The 18712-nt window shown below is 43.4% G+C and overlaps 1 protein-coding gene across 2 annotated transcripts; it reads left to right on the top strand.

Moving 5' to 3' along the window:
* The first annotated feature begins 7 nt into the window (after nucleotides 1-7).
* ago1 (argonaute RISC component 1) lies at nucleotides 8-17765 on the top strand. Of its 2 annotated transcripts, none has more exons than XM_088306307.1 (19): nucleotides 8-393; nucleotides 5207-5393; nucleotides 6668-6788; nucleotides 7159-7340; nucleotides 7737-7873; nucleotides 7976-8110; nucleotides 8161-8281; nucleotides 8767-8914; nucleotides 8992-9111; nucleotides 9644-9766; nucleotides 9854-9987; nucleotides 10684-10868; nucleotides 10936-11095; nucleotides 11330-11420; nucleotides 12552-12746; nucleotides 12894-13028; nucleotides 13104-13205; nucleotides 13617-13816; nucleotides 14275-17765. In XM_088306307.1, exons 1-19 carry the CDS (start codon nucleotides 369-371, stop codon nucleotides 14381-14383), a joined length of 2610 nt encoding a protein of 869 aa, XP_088162433.1. In that variant the 5' UTR covers nucleotides 8-368; the 3' UTR covers nucleotides 14384-17765. The 2 variants fall into 2 exon arrangements, with proteins under 2 accessions (XP_088162433.1, XP_088162434.1); XM_088306308.1 differs by having other exon boundaries at nucleotides 8194-8281.
* The last annotated feature ends 947 nt before the right edge of the window (nucleotides 17766-18712 follow it).

The raw sequence follows: 18712 nt of genomic DNA on the forward strand, positions 1-18712 counted from the left end.
CGGCGGGGGAGAGAGCCAGAACACACCGCTCGAGGCACCCCAACGCCGCGGACCGTCGACTCAATCCCGGGGCGGGTTGGCGGGGAGCAACACCAAAGCGACAATCGGCAGCCGGAGACAAGTGGGGGTCAGCGGGTAGACGAGCGGTGGACCGGCGGCCGCTATCTCCCTCTTTTTTTCCCCACCTTATAACTAACTCATCCTGTGGGGTTTTTTGGGGGTGCGGGGAGTACAACACACCGAGGTGGGACGAAGACAACACGCCGAGAGGAGGGGGCTGGAGGTCTGCCTTCCAGCCTGAAGGGGCCGGCGGTTGGCCACACCACCCTGGATTAGCTAGTTTGTACCCGCGCGGCTAAGTGAATGGGATGGAGCCGGGACCGTCTGGCGCTGGTATGTATAGTTAAATATTATTCGCTTAAAAAATAAAACTATTGGGGCTATGTGTGTGCGAGAAAAAGCCGAGCTGTGATTGCATGGCCTCGGCTAGTTAATGGGTGACAACTACGTGAAGGGACAACCAGAGAAGGGGGAGCTCTTAAGCACATTTTCCCGATTTTTAGCCGCCGACGAGCCCTTTCAAACGGTGTTGACTATCCGCTGAGGAAGGGGGCGGCCGCGGAGGTCGTGGGAATGAAGCCCGCCTTCCACTGGCAGCATCTGGCTGAGCTGTGGGCTGCCCCTCTCCCCCATCACTCACAATTTACTGTCTCTCTTGTTAGTGTTTTAGCTATAGAAATTCCGAGATCCAGACATATAAGTGCTAATTACATTAATTAACATACCTTGGTTTTAAGTTAATTTAGGATTTATGGAAAGGGGAGGCCCTATGCCCCCCCCCACTATTTGTTAAATTGCCTATTGTGGCGGTGTGTGTGTGTGTGTGTGTGTGTGTGCGTGGGGGTGCGTGCGTGTGTGTGTGCGTGCGTAGTGATTCAAAAGGGCTGTTGATAATTGTGTTTACATGGTGGTCAATTATTTGGACAAAAAAGGGAACAATTGGAGCCTAATGGGCTGCTCCTTTGATTGGTCACGTGACAGCAGTTGCAGTTTGGTCAAGTGCAGTCCTTTTAATTAAGTGTGGCAACATGCAAGAGAACTCTTATTTTAGAACACCATTCAATTTTCTCTGTAAGAAGCAATGGAAGTAGAAGTACATTACATTGTGTATATACGTACATTGTGTGTTTAACCAAATTGAATTTGGCTCATGAAAGTCTGCTGTCTTAGTGCATGATGCAAAACGCCACAGATGGGCTAATGACACTGATGTTGATGTTGCAATAGCTATAAGCTTTTAAGTAATGGATGTCTGAACACAAATGGTGCAGCATGTAGACAAACAATGTTTTAATAATAAGGAGGCATATATTCTTTATCTTAGACAAGTTTATGTGGTTTATTGAACTTACTTGTGACCGCTATGTTCAATCACATCTAGAGTAGATAGATGCACTGTCTTGTCAAAGCCAATTCTAAGTAGAGCTGCGGTGTGAGCACTCAAACTTTGGAACTTTCGACACGTTTTGGGTAAAAGTTAAGAGATTGAAGAGCCGTGAAGTGTCCAGTTGCTTTGCGTTCGTAGGTTACCATAACTTCAATGACTGAGAAACTACACGGGGAGTTGGGTGGCCTGGTGATGGAGTTGCAACTTTTCTCGTCTTCACGAGTGAAAATAGAATCGGTGCTTACCCAGTTTTACAGAGGCTCCTTGTTTTCTTTTTCACCCGCTGGGCTTCCCCTTCCAGTGCACGCGCGCCTTGTCGCAACTTCCTAGTTGTGTCCCCGTCATCATGCGAACCAAAGTCGCACTTGGCATTGGGTGAGCAAGAGAGAGTACTACTTCCTCCAATACGGAATAATTTCCCAAGTGAATGTTCAGTGTGCTGTAATTCATCCTTGGCATAATTTTAATGTTACTGACATTGCATTTGGGCAAACAGTTATTCACTATTAATATAAAAAGCGTAACCTTTGTGGGGTCACAAAAAATGTAGACAATTTTCATGATATTTTCCAAAATTTTCTGGAAATTTCAACAGCAAATTTTGGAAGTATTTCGCACTCTAAATTGGTGCAAATGTGTGCTGACTTCCATTTACCACGACTTGGAATGTGATTGGTTTATTCTGAACAGAGGGTGTGCACATCTGTGCAACCACATTGTCGGACCTTCTGCTACAGCTCTGCTGCATCATTTTTTTGCCGGCTGTGTGCAAAAAAAAATGTCGACCTACCGACACTGGTCACCGCAAAGAAGTGAGCATTATCTTCTGTGCTCCATGTTTTGGAATAAGTGGACTAAAAAGCCAAAGAAAAAGCAAACTATTTACATCTTGGACACTGAATTCTGCTCTGGAGTCGTCAGCTGAGGCGGCGCGTAATAATGTAACATCTTGCGCAATGTCTGCTGTGATGTTTTTGGCTTGTGAGCAAGGACATCAATGTACGTTTCATTGATGAAATTCTTAAGGATTATATGTGTGAAAAAAGTCACAAGAAAAAGCGGTACGCGCACCCGTTGTTCATCCTTTGCGACTCACCGTACTGACGGAACATCAAAGGCAAGTAGCCCACACTTGCGTTATGTCATTGTAAAGATGCGAGCAAGTTAGCCAGCACGCTCATGCTGTGACGCCGCACTGTTGTCGTCGCACTTCCCGGGAACTATTGTCTCGGGACGGCGGGGAGATCTGGCTCGGATTCACACCATCTGCCTTCTCTGGCAAGAGGGTGCGAGGCGTGTGCGTGCATATGTGGGTTTTAGCGAATGGCCATCAAGAGTCTTGAATCTGCCTTTGAGCTGTGTTTCTCGTGTACACTAGCAGGATGTGTTTGACGTCATTACACCACGAGTACGTATTTGTGTAACATGATATCTTTTCTTCGCAAGTGTGAAGCAGTGAGGTAGTCAGCGGCAAGTGTGAGACGCGCATGCAGGGTGTTTGCACGACACAGTCACAGAAGTCAAATCAAATTCTTCAGTTCCCCCCCAAAAGTTGATCAGCGCAGTGCTGTAATGGGAATCAAACTTTTTAAGACGCACAATTTTTTTTGGCGTAATTTATCTTTTCCATGTTAATTTTGTATTTTTCCATCTAAAATATTTTAGTATTTTTTTCCATAAATGTAGGTGTTTTTAATTTATTTTTTTTAATATGTGTGTTTTTAATCCCATTATTTTAGTTTTTTTTTTCTACCCGGCTACAATATTTGTGTTTTTGTATTTTCCTATTTTACATATAAACATTTTTTCCAATTTAGTTAAAAATTTGAATATTTAAAAAATTTTTTTTTTTTTTTAAATTTTCAAATATTTTTTGTACTTTTTAAAAATAATTTCTAATAAATATTTTTACTAGTATTTGTGTTATTTTCTCTAAAATATTTTTGTATTGTATTAAATTGGGTGTTGAAATTAACTGATAAATCGACTAGTCGATTCACTTCATCATTGATTAGTTGGTAATTTATTTGAGTTTTTTTCCGTTTTGATTTTTCCTATTTTTCTAATTGTAATGTGTTTAGAAAACATGTAATCTATTTTCCCAATTATTATTATTTTTTTGAACCGCAAATATTTGTCTGCTAATTTTCTAATTCCATGTGGGGGCCAAGCTATCCACTGCACACACACACACACAGACATCCCGGTGTATCATGTGAGCGGTCCCGTTTTACCTTGAGGAAATCCCTTGCAGCTATTTAAAGAAGGGCTTTTCCAGGTTGGCCTGATGTGGGAACATGCTCTCCAGAGGACCCAAGAGGCCAAGGTCTTGACTCCTCCTCCCATCCAACAGGCGCCCCCCCAACCTCCCCTCACGCACACACTCCCACACACAGGTCTTCTGATATCCATGACAATGCCGTGTTGCTGTGGCGTCTCCATGGTGAGGCTGGGAATGCTGAGGAGGGGGGGGGGGGGGGGGTTTGGGGTGTCGCTCCCGTGTTTGTGAGGGCACTCCCCTCCGTCAAGCCACCCGGTGTTGTTTATGTGTGCCTCAGACGGAGGAGCGGGGCAGCTGGGGTCTTTGTTGTTGATGGTGGGGTGACGGCGTGGGGGTGGGTTCCTCTGGGGACCTGAGGGGTTAAGACATGTGGGCCCCTCACAAGCAGGAGTTACTGCAAAATCTCGTACCCCAGATGGATTGACACTGACACTGGTTTTCTTTCTGCTCAACTTTTCATGTTTTGTGTGCACTCACCGCAACGCTCGTTGTCGGTTTAGTATAAAAAGTTGTTAGTATTTGAGTTGCTCTCAAGACCAAGTTCCGAACGGAATGATCCCTGCAATTGAAAAACTGACTTTAAAACTGCCGGGGTCTTTCGGGGGCTTGGATTCTCGAGTCTTTTCTCTCATTCGACTCATGATAAATATGCATACTAAATTTCACTGTGCAAAGAAAAATTGGCTTTGGGGGCTGAATTTTGGAGTGGAGTTATTAGAATATTTTTTTTTACATCGAGTCATTAGCCTGCTTCTATATTCTGGCTACAGAGAATGACAAAAACCCGAGTTTTGCAATTTAGCAACACCCATCTGGCAGCAATCCGACAAAATGGCCGAGTTTGTCTTTGAAAGTCCAAAATCACCCAATAATCGTCACCCGCTTAAAACCAAAATGACAGACTTCCCGAGTCTTTTCTGGCGTGCCTTCTTGTGAATTTTTATTTATTTATTTATTTGGGTGTGAGCCTAGTCATAATAGACATGCCTACCAAATTCCATGTTGCTAAGGGCAGCTTTCTTGTGGGAATTTTTTGGAGTGGAAGTATTGTAAGTTATTAGACTTCCCCGAAATGTGGGCATGCCTTATTTAGACTTTTTTTTGTGTGTGTGTGGCTCTACTCATGATAGAAATGGCAACCAAATTTCATGCTTCAAAGGGAGAATGGCTCAGGGCGCAGAATTTTGAAGTTGAGGGCTGCTTGGAAACTTCCTGCTTGGAATTTGGGATTTTACACTGAGTCATGAATCTTTGCAGTGATGAAAATATCTATATTTTGTGCAGTTTAGTGTCAATCATCTGGTTAGCATAAAAACTTTCAATTTGGTAGCAGGTCGACTTGCAAAAGATGTCTACCAAATTTCATTTGCCAAGTGGATCTTGCCTCGGGGTCAAAATTCTGGAATGGTGATATTCGAATATCGCATTGAAGAGTCCTCCAAATGTTCACGTCCCTTCTCTTACTTATTTTTCCTCAGTGCCCATGGGGGTTTTCCCCCCACCGCTGCAGCAGGTGTTCCACGCCCCGCGTCGGCCAGGAATGGGCACCGTGGGCAAGCCCATCAAGCTGCTGGCCAACTACTTTGAGGTGGAGATCCCCAAGATGGACGTCTACCACTACGAGGTGGACATCAAGCCGGACAAGTGTCCGCGGCGAGTCAACAGGTAGGCCGCACGCGACTGCTGTTACAAGTGCTGTGACTTCTGAGACCACCCGGTGCCCTGATGTGGCGACTGTAAAGCATCCGCAATGTTCAACATTGACCTGGAAAAGTAGAATGTGGGATTGTCTCTGTGCTCGCCTCACAGGAGTTCTTCGATGGGTTGTGTCTGTTCCATTTCGTTTGCATCCCGTCGAACAATAACAGTAAAGTTTTCAAGCCAGAGTAAAGGATTTTAAACGAGGCTTCAATTCAAGGTCGCAGTTTGAAGTTAGGGTTCCAAGTCGAAATTAGGGTTTCAAAATTAGGATTTCAAGCCAGCGTTGAGGTTTTTCTGACTAGGTGAGAGTTTCAAGTTTGGGTTTTAAGACAGCATTAGGGTTTCAAGTTAGGGATTCAAGACAGGGTTAGGGTTTCAAAGTAGGATGTCAGGGTTTTGAATTAGGGTTTCAAAGGCGTATCGCCGCCCAATAGTTGAAGGTTACAATTAGCGAATTATTTACCGATGTTGTGCAACCCTACTTTCAATTCAGAGTTAGGGTTTCAAGTTTCGTTTTGAAGAAGTGTTTTAAGCCAGTGTTAGGGTTTCAAATTGGGGTTTCAAGCCAGCGTGAGCGTTTTGTTTTTTTTTTGTCTGGGTTTGTCTTTGAATCCAGGGTTAGGGTTTCAAAGTAAGGTTTCAAGCCAGTGTTTGGGTTTAAAGCCAAGGTTATGGTTTCAAATTATGGTTTCAAGTTCATGTTGGCGTTTCAAAGTGGAGTTTCAAGTCAGTGTTACGATTTCTAGCCTGGTTGAGAGTTTTAAAGTAGGGTTTCAAGTAAGCGTCAAGGGTTTTGAGGTTTTCTCAGTTTGTCTTTCTGTTCATTTCTGCACCATTTTAATAAGTTTCATTCCTCTGAAAGTCCGGGAAGCCTTTGAGCTTCACTCTATCTTGACTCGAGAGTTTTGAGATAAAGGCTACCCAGAAGGTATCCAAAGATCATGCCCTTTGACCTGCACCCCTCCCCTCTTTCTCATATTGAAAAGTGGCCTCCGATACACCCCTCCCCTCCCGCCACCCCCTTGCGTTCCTTCTTTTTGTCCCCCCTCCCTCCTCCTCCTCCCATGACCATGACAGCTGCATCGCGCACAATCGATAATTCCGCCATCTCGCGTCTCAATAGAGCGCTGCGATCAAGGAGATGGCTTTAACTCATGAAGCGTCATGGGTGGCGCGTGTTAATGTGCTTTTTTTTCCCTCTTTTTTTTGGGGGGGGGTGTTTCGTGACCTCCCCGCAGGGAGGTGGTGGAGTACATGGTGCAGCACTTCAAGCCGCAGCTCTTTGGCGACCGCAAGCCTGTGTACGACGGCAAGAAGAACATCTACACGGTGCTGGCTCTGCCCATTGGCAGTGAGAAGGTAGGCAAGTTGAATGTGATGCCACAACACCGCCACCAAGATCAAAGAGTGAAACAGCGAGTTACTTTGACGCCTCACCAGAGAAAGACTTGCAGATGCTTATACCTAACACTAGATGGCGGCAAGGTGCTTAAATTGGAGAGGATCATAAAAAGGGGCTTGTGGTCTAATTGCAGGCTAGCCATCATGTTTTGCTAAATGACTCCAAGACAATCCTACTAAACATTTCTTACATACTTGAAAGAAAATGTCTTCCACAAACCGATGATGGTTTGGTCCTTTTATGAGTGCCTCGTACTCCGTCACCACACACTCTTGTGCTCTTCTCTAAAAATATAATCCCTTTCACTTGGGACACTTGTCACTCCAGGTGGATTTCGAGGTCACCATCCCAGGTGAGGGCAAGGACCGAATCTTCAAGGTGTCCATCCGTTGGCTGGCCAAGGTGTCGTGGCGCCTGCTGCAGGAGACGCTGGTCAGCGGGCGGCTGCAGGTGCCCCTCGACTCGGTGCAAGCTCTGGACGTGGCCATGCGCCACTTGGCCTCTATGAGGTACGCCTTTGACATCGCAACATATGGTGAACAATTTTAGCTCTTTCATTAGCGATGGGGAAATAAACGGAACTTCAGGGGTTCTTCCCAATTAGGGTTGTAACAAACGATTATTTAAGAATCGATTTATCTTGATGAATGGGTTTTGATTTTTTTTTTTTAAATTTCCATCCCTTTATTCAAAAACAACCCACCCCTATGCTATGTTCAAGAAAAGGTTGGGAACTTTAGAGGTCCTATTAACATTTTCGAATGGTGATCAACAATGCGTGATGTAATAACATGACAATAAGCCATGAAGTCATGCTGAGTCATTTTTTTCCTCTTCTCTCTCACACACACGCACACACGCACATGCACACGCTTCATTGTTATTGTCAATTCCTCCATTTTTAGGTACACTCCAGTGGGCCGCTCATTCTTCTCCCCGCCGGAGGGCTACTACCACCCTCTGGGCGGGGGCCGGGAGGTGTGGTTCGGCTTCCACCAATCGGTGCGACCCGCCATGTGGAAAATGATGCTTAACATCGACGGTGAGGAGTGACAAAGCCCTGACATACAAAAGCCCTAAAAAAAAAAAATGAACAAAGTTCAGTGGTCTGTATTCCTCACTATTGTTCTCTGGCTCCCTCTAGTGTCCGCCACCGCCTTCTACAAAGCCCAGCCTGTCATCGAGTTCATGTGCGAGGTTCTGGACATCCGCAACATAGACGAGCAGCCCAAAACGCTCACCGACTCGCAACGAGTTCGCTTCACCAAGGAGATCAAAGGTGGGGGATTTTTAAACTCCAACTGTCGCAAATCATTCGTAAATATCTAGTAGTGTCAGGTCTCGTATACCCCACTTCTCCAGGCCTCAAGGTGGAAGTGACCCACTGTGGGCAAATGAAGAGGAAGTACCGCGTATGCAATGTCACACGACGTCCTGCCAGCCATCAGACGTAAGTGCCATGATGATGATGATGATGATGCAGTCTTGTTTCACTGCAACCACAATACACTCATTTCAAGACCACATTAGGTCATTGTCGGCTCATCTTTGTTAGTCATCCACCAAAAGGAACAAACAAAGCACACCTGCACAATTCAGCAAGAATCCAGTAGAATAGCTCAATCTAAATTTTGCTTTTTTTTTTTTTTTTTTTTAAAGCCTTCCTGATACATTCTGTGTCAATATGACCTGTGTTAATATAATAATTTTTTTCTGTTTGGAAAAATGACAAATATTTTGATATAATATACTGAGGACATCCTTATGTCAAACTTGATAAATGGGAGGTTGTAAATTTGGTCCAAGTGGCCTTTAAAAAACACACGCACGCCATTAGATGTTGGATGGAAAACCTTTTCGCTACCAGGGGCCATTACAGTTCTTCATTTTTAGTTTTTCTAGGGCCATAAAAATATTATTGTCCATATCTTACAGGTTCCCCCTCCAGCTCGAAAGCGGGCAGACTGTAGAATGCACTGTTGCCCAGTACTTCAAGCAGAAGTACAACCTGCAGCTGAAATACCCCCACCTGCCCTGCCTGCAGGTGGGACAGGAGCAAAAGCACACATATCTGCCCCTAGAGGTGAGGAAACACATTACACGGTGATGAGTTTCCCTTCATGAGTAGATTTGAAAACCTTTCCTCTCAAAATGTGGCAGGTGTGTAACATTGTGGCGGGCCAAAGATGCATCAAGAAGCTGACGGATAATCAGACGTCCACCATGATCAAAGCCACCGCTCGCTCAGCGCCCGATAGACAGGAAGAGATCAGCAGGCTGGTGAGTTCAAACCACTCTCCATCCATCTGTAGCCGTCTGACACCACATCCCTCCACAAATTCTTTACAATTGCCTATCGCTACCACAAGATGGCAGCAAAGCACCACTTAACTATAAAACGTGACCATCGCCTGTGGAAATGATTCTCTCCTCCTCATTTCAACATAATTTCTTCGCACCAAGATGCCACAAGATAGCGCCGAAGCAATACTTTTATGTTAGACAAGGCTTCGGCCTGAGCAGAAAAATAATGAATTGATCTATACAGAAATTAAGAATAGTTTCCAAAAGTAAATTGGTGAGTTGATTTTGTGAATATTTTGTGTATCGATGAAATGCCTTGAAATGATTGTTCCCCATTTTTTCATCCAATTTTGCAAAAAAGTAGGCCTGAAACTGAAACAGCTGACCTCCGCACATGGGTCCTTTTGACTTTTTTTTTTGAGTGTCCTCAATCACATGTCATGGAGGGCTAACATTTTTTTTCTTAATGTTCTAAGGGGGCCTAAGAGTTTTTAATTCTCTCTTGCAGATGAAAAACGCCAACTTCAACCTCGACCCATACATCCAGGAATTTGGCATCAAGGTAAAGGACGACATGGCTGAGGTGACGGGTAGAGTCCTTCCAGCACCGATCCTGCAGTACGGAGGACGGGTAAATATTTTTACCATAACAACCTGATGTATGACGTTGAACCTGAAAACTGTATCGTGATCATGTTCTGGGTGTGTCCCGTCACAGAATCGAGCCATAGCCACCCCCAATCAGGGCGTGTGGGACATGCGGGGTAAGCAGTTCTACAACGGCATTGAGATTAAAGTGTGGGCCATCGCCTGCTTTGCCCCGCAGAAGCAATGCCGAGAGGAGGTGCTTAAGTAAGTGCCAATGTCACCCTAACCCCTATTTCCGCTGCCCGATCAACATGGGATGAATGCGTTTTGAATGGCTAATCTCGTAGCCACTTTGCAGATTGAGTGACTTGGTGTGACTTGCGGCCATTGACAGCTTGTGTATTAATGTGCTTTATATTTGTTTCCTTACCATCTGTTTAATAACGGGATTGAAAATACACTGCCGCTTAAGGCTGTGCCTATAATTTGATATCAATATTTATTATCGCGATAGTCAGGTGATTGATATCAATAGAAAATGGTATCGATAAATTATCAATCCAAAAAAAAAAAAACAATGGCGCAGATTCGACCTATCACGGCCCAACTCGTCATCATACTCCCTCCCATTTAGGAAATGCACCCTGAGGCTCACACATGCGCCACTGAGCTAAAACAAACAACAACAAAAAAACGGGCGAAACATCAGAATATAGTTTTCAGCCATATCGCCCAGCCCTACTGCCGCCGTTACATCTCACTTGCTTTACAACACTTTGTAACAAGCAACAGTAGGCTAATTATTTTTGATTTTACCTTGAGTTGGTGATGATAGAAGTGCTTTTTTAGTATACATTGTAAATACGTACTTAATCATCCAACAATCTATGAGGTTGTAACAGAGATTTAACAGAGAAGTGAGAACAAATGATCTAATAAATGATAATTTTGTCTCCCAAGGAATTTCACAGACCAGCTCCGCAAGATCTCCAAGGACGCCGGCATGCCCATCCAGGGCCAGCCGTGCTTCTGCAAGTACGCCCAGGGTGCGGACAGCGTGGAGCCCATGTTCAGACACCTGAAAAACACCTACTCGGGGCTGCAGCTCATCATCGTCATCCTGCCCGGCAAAACCCCCGTCTACGGTAAGATGATGATGTCATCTTAGCGTGACGTGAGCTGTGGAAGCTGACTCCGTGCATCCATATTCAGCCGAGGTGAAGCGCGTGGGAGACACTCTGCTGGGGATGGCGACGCAGTGCGTCCAGGTGAAGAATGTGGTCAAGACGTCCCCTCAGACCCTGTCTAACCTCTGCCTCAAGATCAACGTCAAACTCGGGGGCATCAATAACATCCTGGTGCCGCACCAAAGGTAGCTGATTCTATCGGAATGTTAAAGGAGACCGACTGTTCAGTATTATGCATCTATTTTCAATGGCTTGTCTCATCAGTTGGGTTGCCGGTAAGCTTGAGAGAGGGCTGTGCGATTATGGGAAAAATAATTTAGCCCCCTATTTTCTCAAGAATTTAAAAGTCAATTTTTTCCCCCCCCTTTAAGACACATATGGATGGATGCATCTTATTTCTAAGTTGCTATCTCTTTCAGGTCAGCGGTGTTCCAGCAGCCTGTTATCTTCCTAGGAGCTGATGTGACGCACCCCCCTGCTGGAGATGGCAAGAAACCCTCCATCACTGCCGTAAGTGTCAACGGAGAGTTAACAGGAAGGTGTTTCTCGAGCGATACTGACACCTAGTGGCAGTTTACGGGTACTGTGTGAACATCATGTATAGCAAGTCTATTCATGCCAGCCTTAGCTTTTCAATATCGCATTTCCATTGCCGTGGTCAACTTTTCCTTTTTGTTACCGCTTTGATAAAACACAAAAATCCATTGAAAGAACTTTTGGCACTGATCCGTTTGATGTGAGCCAAGTTGAAGTCTTGCGTGAGTTACTGAAGTTACACAACTTCTGACTCTATTCCTGGGGATAGGGAGCAATTATCAGATGTTGCGTGCACTCCCCTTCACAAATTATTCGCACAGTGACGCAATTTGCTTGAATACAACCCATTTTGCTTGTTTTTCCTAATTTTTCACCCATAGATAAGTTTCTGGTTTTCATGTTTATTACACTTCTATGCAAAAGTATAAAAAAAAAAAAAAACAGTCAAAACGGACATTCAGTGCCATTTATTGTTAGAATATTGTCATCTACGTTGATCCAATACTTTAACTCCGATATTAAAAAAATGGGCGGATACAAACAAAAGGTTTGATCATCTCAAGCTGAGGCGCAACAAAAACTAAAAAGGAAAGTGTGGAAGGTGTCGCTATGAGGTTAAAAGGAAACAAATGTCTCATCAAACTGAGTCACGTTGAAAAATTGAGATGACGTCATCCCTTCAGCCGCCGCTGACCTCAGCCACGCTGCGATTGGTTGCCGTGTTGCCTAGTGATGGTGACAGATGCTCGAATCACATGTTGGGATGAGGGAGCGAGTAAAGGAAGCAGGAGGGGGAAAAAAAAAAAAGAATTCCAGAATGATTTGCGAGGAGATCATCGTTCTGGAGCAACAGTGGGCCACTTATTACCCCCCCACCTAAATTTGGTTCATGCAATTTTTTTGGGGGCCTTTGATTTAGATAAATAATTGGTTAAAATATTGCTAAATTTTAGTAGGAGTATTTTAAAACCTGGCAAATCCTTCTGTCTTAAAAATCAAAATGTGGCCATTGAGCTAAAAAAAATTGCTCTCTCGCCTCTAGTTGTTAGCCACCAAGAGGTGCTAATGTTCCTTTTTTACCCCCCCACCCCCTCGCTGGTGCAGGTGGTGGGCAGCATGGACGCCCACCCCAGCCGCTACTGCGCCACCGTGCGGGTCCAGCGGCCACGGCAGGAGATCATCGAGGACCTGTCCTACATGGTGCGCGAGCTGCTTATCCAGTTCTACAAGTCCACCCGCTTCAAGCCCACCAGGATCATCTTCTACAGGGACGGCGTTCCCGAGGGACAGCTGCCGCAGGTCCAAAGAGAGACGATTTGAATTCTCTTACTGTTGTAAAAAATACATCCTATTGCGCTTGGAGCTCGTTTACGTGTGACAATTTGAATTTGTTATTTTCGTATATCTCACTAAAAATGCACATAACATGTTTTGCATCCACTTCAGATTCTCCACTATGAGCTGCTGGCTATCAGGGATGCGTGCATCAAACTGGAGAAGGATTACCAGCCTGGCATCACCTACATCGTGGTGCAGAAACGCCATCACACGCGCCTTTTCTGTGCCGACAAGTCTGAGAGGGTACGCTTTGTTCGGAGGTGATAAAGCATAAAAAAAAAAGTATTATTATAATTTTATTTTATTTTTTTTAACCAGATCGGAAAAAGCGGGAACATACCTGCGGGCACGACAGTGGACACCAGCATCACTCACCCCTTTGAGTTTGACTTCTACCTGTGTAGCCACGCAGGCATACAGGTATGGATGTTAGCAACGTGCTAAATGCTAATCCAGTTCCAGTTCGATCTACTCTGAAGAGATCCACAAAAAAAGTTTCAAGAAGTCTGCCATTTCCAGGCTCCTTCAAAAGCGTCATCCAAGAGAAGATATAATTTACATTTAAATGGCATTTCAATCGCAAGTGGGGAGCCACAAAAATGTCAAGGTGGTTTTGGTTTTAAGAGGACATTTTAGTGTCCTTCAAAGACTGACTTGTCCTTAAGTTTTTGTTTAACTGCAACCGAATTTGAACCGTAGACGAGACAGACCAAACTGCAAACAATTATTTATTTGTCGTCGTCGGTGGCTTTGGCAGTAAGGTGTGATGACGCGCCATTGGGATTCTGCACTTGTTGTGATTTATGATTTTTGCCTTTTCTCCATTTCCAGGGTACGAGTCGGCCGTCGCATTATTACGTCTTGTGGGATGACAATCGTTTCACGGCCGACGAGTTGCAGATCCTCACCTACCAGTTGTGCCACACCTACGTACGCTGCACCCGCTCCGTGTCCATCCCGGCACCGGCGTACTACGCCCGCCTCGTGGCCTTCCGCGCACGCTATCATCTTGTGGACAAAGAGCACGACAGGTTGGGAACACAAATCATTCGTTTAACTGTCTGCGGGCACCGCGAATGAAGCACATTTCCATACTTTATGGTACGTGTGTGTGTGCATTGAAAAATGTCATAAATCAATCTTTCAGACGCAGTAAACATGGAACACTGGGAGCTAGTCCGAAATTTAATTTTAATTGGAATTAAAAAAAAATTGTATTTAATTGGCTGTGCTGGAACAAAAATGTCCTGTCATGTCGATTATTTAAACCCTATTTAATTGTCAGTCCACATTTTACGTGGGATTATTGATATCATATTTTCTGTCCCACACACCACTAATGAAGCCTATTCCCGTAAAATTATCTATACACCTCCAATGTTGCATAGCTAATCATTTTTAATGCTCCATACTAATGTAGTAATGTTCACAATTAATTTAATTGTCTAAACAATTATCTTAACCGGTGCTCTTGTGCATCTGCTTGCAGCGGGGAGGGCAGCCACGTGTCGGGCCAGAGTAACGGTCGGGACCCCCAGGCGCTGGCCAAAGCGGTCCAGATCCACCACGACACCCTGAGGACCATGTACTTCGCCTGAGCTGCGCAGCAAACCACCCACCTCTTCCCTCGCCATGTCAACTTCCACTCGAGTGGGCACGCAGCTCGCCACCACGACGACCACCTCATCCCCTTCCCTTATCCCCGCGTGACTGCCCACTTACTCATCTCCCACAGCCAGCCAACCGCATCGATCCAATCTTCAAAACACTCTCCAGCCTCATGCACTCAAAAGGTTATGAATATTATTATTATTATTGTCATTTTGTTTTTACTTGACCAGGACTGTTTTTTTTTTTTTTTGTTTCTCGTTGGTGTTATGATATTTTATACTACCTTCACACATGCAAGTAAGTATGCAATAGGGAAGAAAGTAGGTGGTCCACAATGCTGCCTCTTGAACCCAATCCGAAGTCCGGATGCCAGTGTTCCAAAATCACAAGGATTGGGTATCCTTTGCTTACTTTCATTGTTTTAATGTTTTATTTTTTACAAATAATGTTATTCTTTTTGTATTCTATTTTTTTTTTTTTTTTTTTTGTAAACCCGCCTTGAGCTACATTAGCACTTAGCGTTTAGCATGTAGGTGCCTGCACATCGTAGGCTCTCGTCTTCAATTTTCCTCAGCGGGCGTAGCATATCTTAGAGCCTTTAGAGGGCTTCGCATAGTATAACAATAGAGGGACCATTGCGTAGAGCCAGGGGCGGGGAAACCCGTCGTGGTGGGCCGCAGGTTCCCCACCCCTGGTGTGGAAAAGATACTTGCACCCCTTGCACCTGAACCAGCATTATTAACCAGCCAAAAAAGAACAAACAACCAATGGAAAAAGGGGCACTTCAACAGGGAGCTCGTTTTTATTATTTTTGTCTATGCTCTTTAAGGATTTACAAGGCACTTTTTTTTTGTTTTAATTTACTTATTGATTTTTTTTTTATTACTTCCAAAAGGCCTCATCTTTGTACACTAATACACTAGAACTCGCACACTACACATTTAGCTCTTACCTCACCAAACCGCCTAGACAGCAGAAGCACACTCTCTCAAGACTATCCCTCCTCAAATGCACTTCTTCCTCAACACTCCTCATCCTGCGCCATTGTCACCTTCTTCGCACCCCGACACCCACATTTATCGCTTCTCAATCCCTTAGTGCAGGGTTTTCCAAACTTGTTGATTCGTAGTATAGCCACAATTAAGCGCCATTTACCAAAAAATGTCAATGTTTCCATGTTCCCTCAAAGTTGACTTCAGGTCATACATTTGGTAGGTGTACCAAAAAAAAAAAAGTCTCAATAATAAGTCATGCCTGGAAAACCACAGGAAGTCTGCCACTTGAGTTTGAATCAGCCATTTTAAGGCTAATTGGGCAAAGTCAAAAGACTTGAAATTCTAATAACGCCATTGAAATTCAGCGGCCGAAGACAGTTTTACGACAAAACAATTTAGTAGGCATGTCTATCATGAGTAGACCCGCAAAAAAAAATAAAAAAAAAGTTTCAACAAACCATGCCTTAAAAGGACACAGGAAGTCTGCCATTCTGGTTTGAAGTAACCATTTTAGAGGTCAACTTGGCCATTTGCAGACAGACAAGTCCTGCAGTTTTTCATTAATTGATACTAAATTTGACCTAATTTTACAAAGCAGATGGACGACACTAAATTGAGAGTTTTTACCAATTTTTCTGCATTTCCGCTACAATGATACGATCCAGTCTGCCAAAGTCATATGACTTTCTGACCCCTGTTGCTGTCCGTCAGATGGAGCAGATAAATTTTTTTTAATTCTTGTTGTCAAAACAAGAGCCACATTTTTAATACGCAAAATGATTCTGATTAAATAAAAATAAATAAAACAATTGAAGATATAGATTGGCGCCCCCTAGTGTAAGAAATGTGTATATACTCACAGTTTGGGAAACCCTGCCTTTTTAGTGCGTGTCAGCCAATTTCCCTTGGTGCTCCGTGTGCATGGGTGGCACGGGTAAGGGGGTTGCGACCACTTAATACACCCTGCCTTTTTAACTATAATAATGGTAATTAATTAATAATAATTATGATGCATGTGAGACATTGTAAAACTGGATTATCTGAGCCACCTTATTTTATTTTTGTACGGTGGGCATTATTTTCGCTCACCGCTGCCTGTTTGCCTCGATTGTGAAATAGTTAACAAAAATCAGCTTTTTTTTTTCCCCCTCCAACACGTCATTTGAGTATTGTGACCTGTGTCCGTGGAGACCGAAGCCTCTTTCACACTGTCTTAGTTTTTTGTGAGATTCATTTCCTTTGGCAAACTCACATAGCTTTGAGACCCTAGACCGGGTCCAGCCAGTGAGGACTGAAAATGATTTTCTTCCTAGTGACGTGGGGGGAAAAAAAAGGGAGAAAGTAGCACTTTTTCTGTCCCCTGGTCCCGCCTATGTTTTGGATCTGGTACTGCCACCAAAAATGGAAAATCCCCATTTTTTTTTTTTGTATATTGTGTCCCCACATTCGATCTTGTTGCCATTTATACAGAAAAGAGATGCCCCGACGATTTTGCCGATTCAGGAGGTGGAAATTAGCACGACTGACGGTCAAACTAACTGACGAACGTTTTCCAGACTGCAGACATATAATTGTGTGTGACACAGCTTTGAATCCATCACTGACGTGTCTCTTTGGATGTATTCGGAGATTCGTTATCCCTGCTGCAATGACTTCCTGACCACGAAGAGACTTAAAAAAAACTAGCAAGCTAAGCTAACATTGACCACCAATGTAATGGATCTGGTACTTCTTCCAAAAATATAAAATTCCATTTTTAAATGTTGTCAACTTTATTTCAGACGTTTTGTCTCGTTTTTACATTATATTTCCCCAATCCCTGTACCAGGGGATGTAAAGTTTTATCACCTGACACTCCCAAACAATGTCGTCCGATAATCCATTCGTGAGATGCCTTGTCTCTGCGTGAAAGCGCAGGCAGTAATACAAATTTATCTTGCCTTGGCTGGGTTCTTCATAAAAAGGCGGACATGTTGTGTTGTCATGCTTGGTTATTTTGTGTGAAAGAGGCTTTGGTCCAAATGCCACCTTGGTCACCCTCAAAACGCATTTGTGGGGTTTTTAAATCACATTTATGGACTTGCGTAATCAAAAAAAAAAAAAAGCCTTTGTACGACGTTTTACTGACCCGTCATTGTGTTGAAGGTGATTTGTACATATAAATATGTGATATTAACCTGTTGTTTATTTTGGCTCACCACTCGCCAAGGCCTTGTGACAGTTTTTCGGGGGCCAATGCTCTGCCGCCGTCTCGTCCGTTCCCCCCTCTCCATATAATAATGATTCAAAGTTTCGCGGTTATTACCTTGCGCCGCTGAAAACAGATGCAGTTCTCACTCACTGAAGCCACAAAGCACCTTGCAAGAGGGGGCGGGCAGGCGAGCGGGAGGGCCGGGTGGGACGGGGTGGGATGTTGGGGTAGGGGGTAGGAATGTATGTATGACAGCCGGCAGCCTCGCCATCTGACTAAGCAATATCGAAGCCACTGATCAAGAACAGTCCTTGTCATAGCACTTCCCAATAGATTTGGAATGAAAGGACATGGAAGCGTTACGCTCTTTTGGCTCTGTATGTGACAGTAGTAATGGAAACTCTGTTGGGGGGGTTATTTTTTAAGAAGAAAATAAATTTGTTTTTTAAATAATCCCCTGTATGTCTTTTTGTACATTTATGGGTCACTTGATTAGGCACACTGTCAGTACAATATGATGAAGTAAATGTATTTGGGGCATCTTAATATGAATATTTAAATATTGCTATTAAAAATACGATCAATCTTTTTTTCCCCCCGCATTTAATCTGAACATTTTTTGAGCGATTCTTGAACACAATTTTTTTCTGATGCTCTAATTTTAGCCTCTCGACAGTCAATAGTCTGATTTTTGACGTCATCCATGATATTTTTGTATTCAATCAAACCAAACTATTGACTGAATTTTTGCATGTATTTGAGTGAAAACACAATAAATTATATTTGGTGTAATAAATTACAAAAATCATGGATTCTAGTGAAATAAATACCTTCTGGAATTTTCAGTCAAAAGTTGATTTGATCTAATTAGATTAATACGAATTTATTTCTTATGACTTTATTTGAATTTATTTCAAAATTGCACTTGTGAACAACTAGTTTATTAATCAGTGATTAAATAAATATACAAAAATAAATATTGTAGTACAAACAGACCAACAAAAGTATTTAACAGCCAATATCCATTTTGAAATCTATTTCTAATATTATATCACAAAAATATACATGCACTACTAATGGTCCTAATATATGTAAAACTACTAAAATTCACAATATTTAGTAAGTTGAAA

The sequence above is a fragment of the Idiotropiscis lumnitzeri genome, chromosome 10 (assembly GCF_059441095.1).
Source record: "Idiotropiscis lumnitzeri isolate Australia: NSW breed Sydney's pygmy pipehorse chromosome 10, RoL_Ilum_1.0, whole genome shotgun sequence".
NCBI classification, from domain to species: Eukaryota; Metazoa; Chordata; class Actinopteri; order Syngnathiformes; family Syngnathidae; genus Idiotropiscis; species Idiotropiscis lumnitzeri.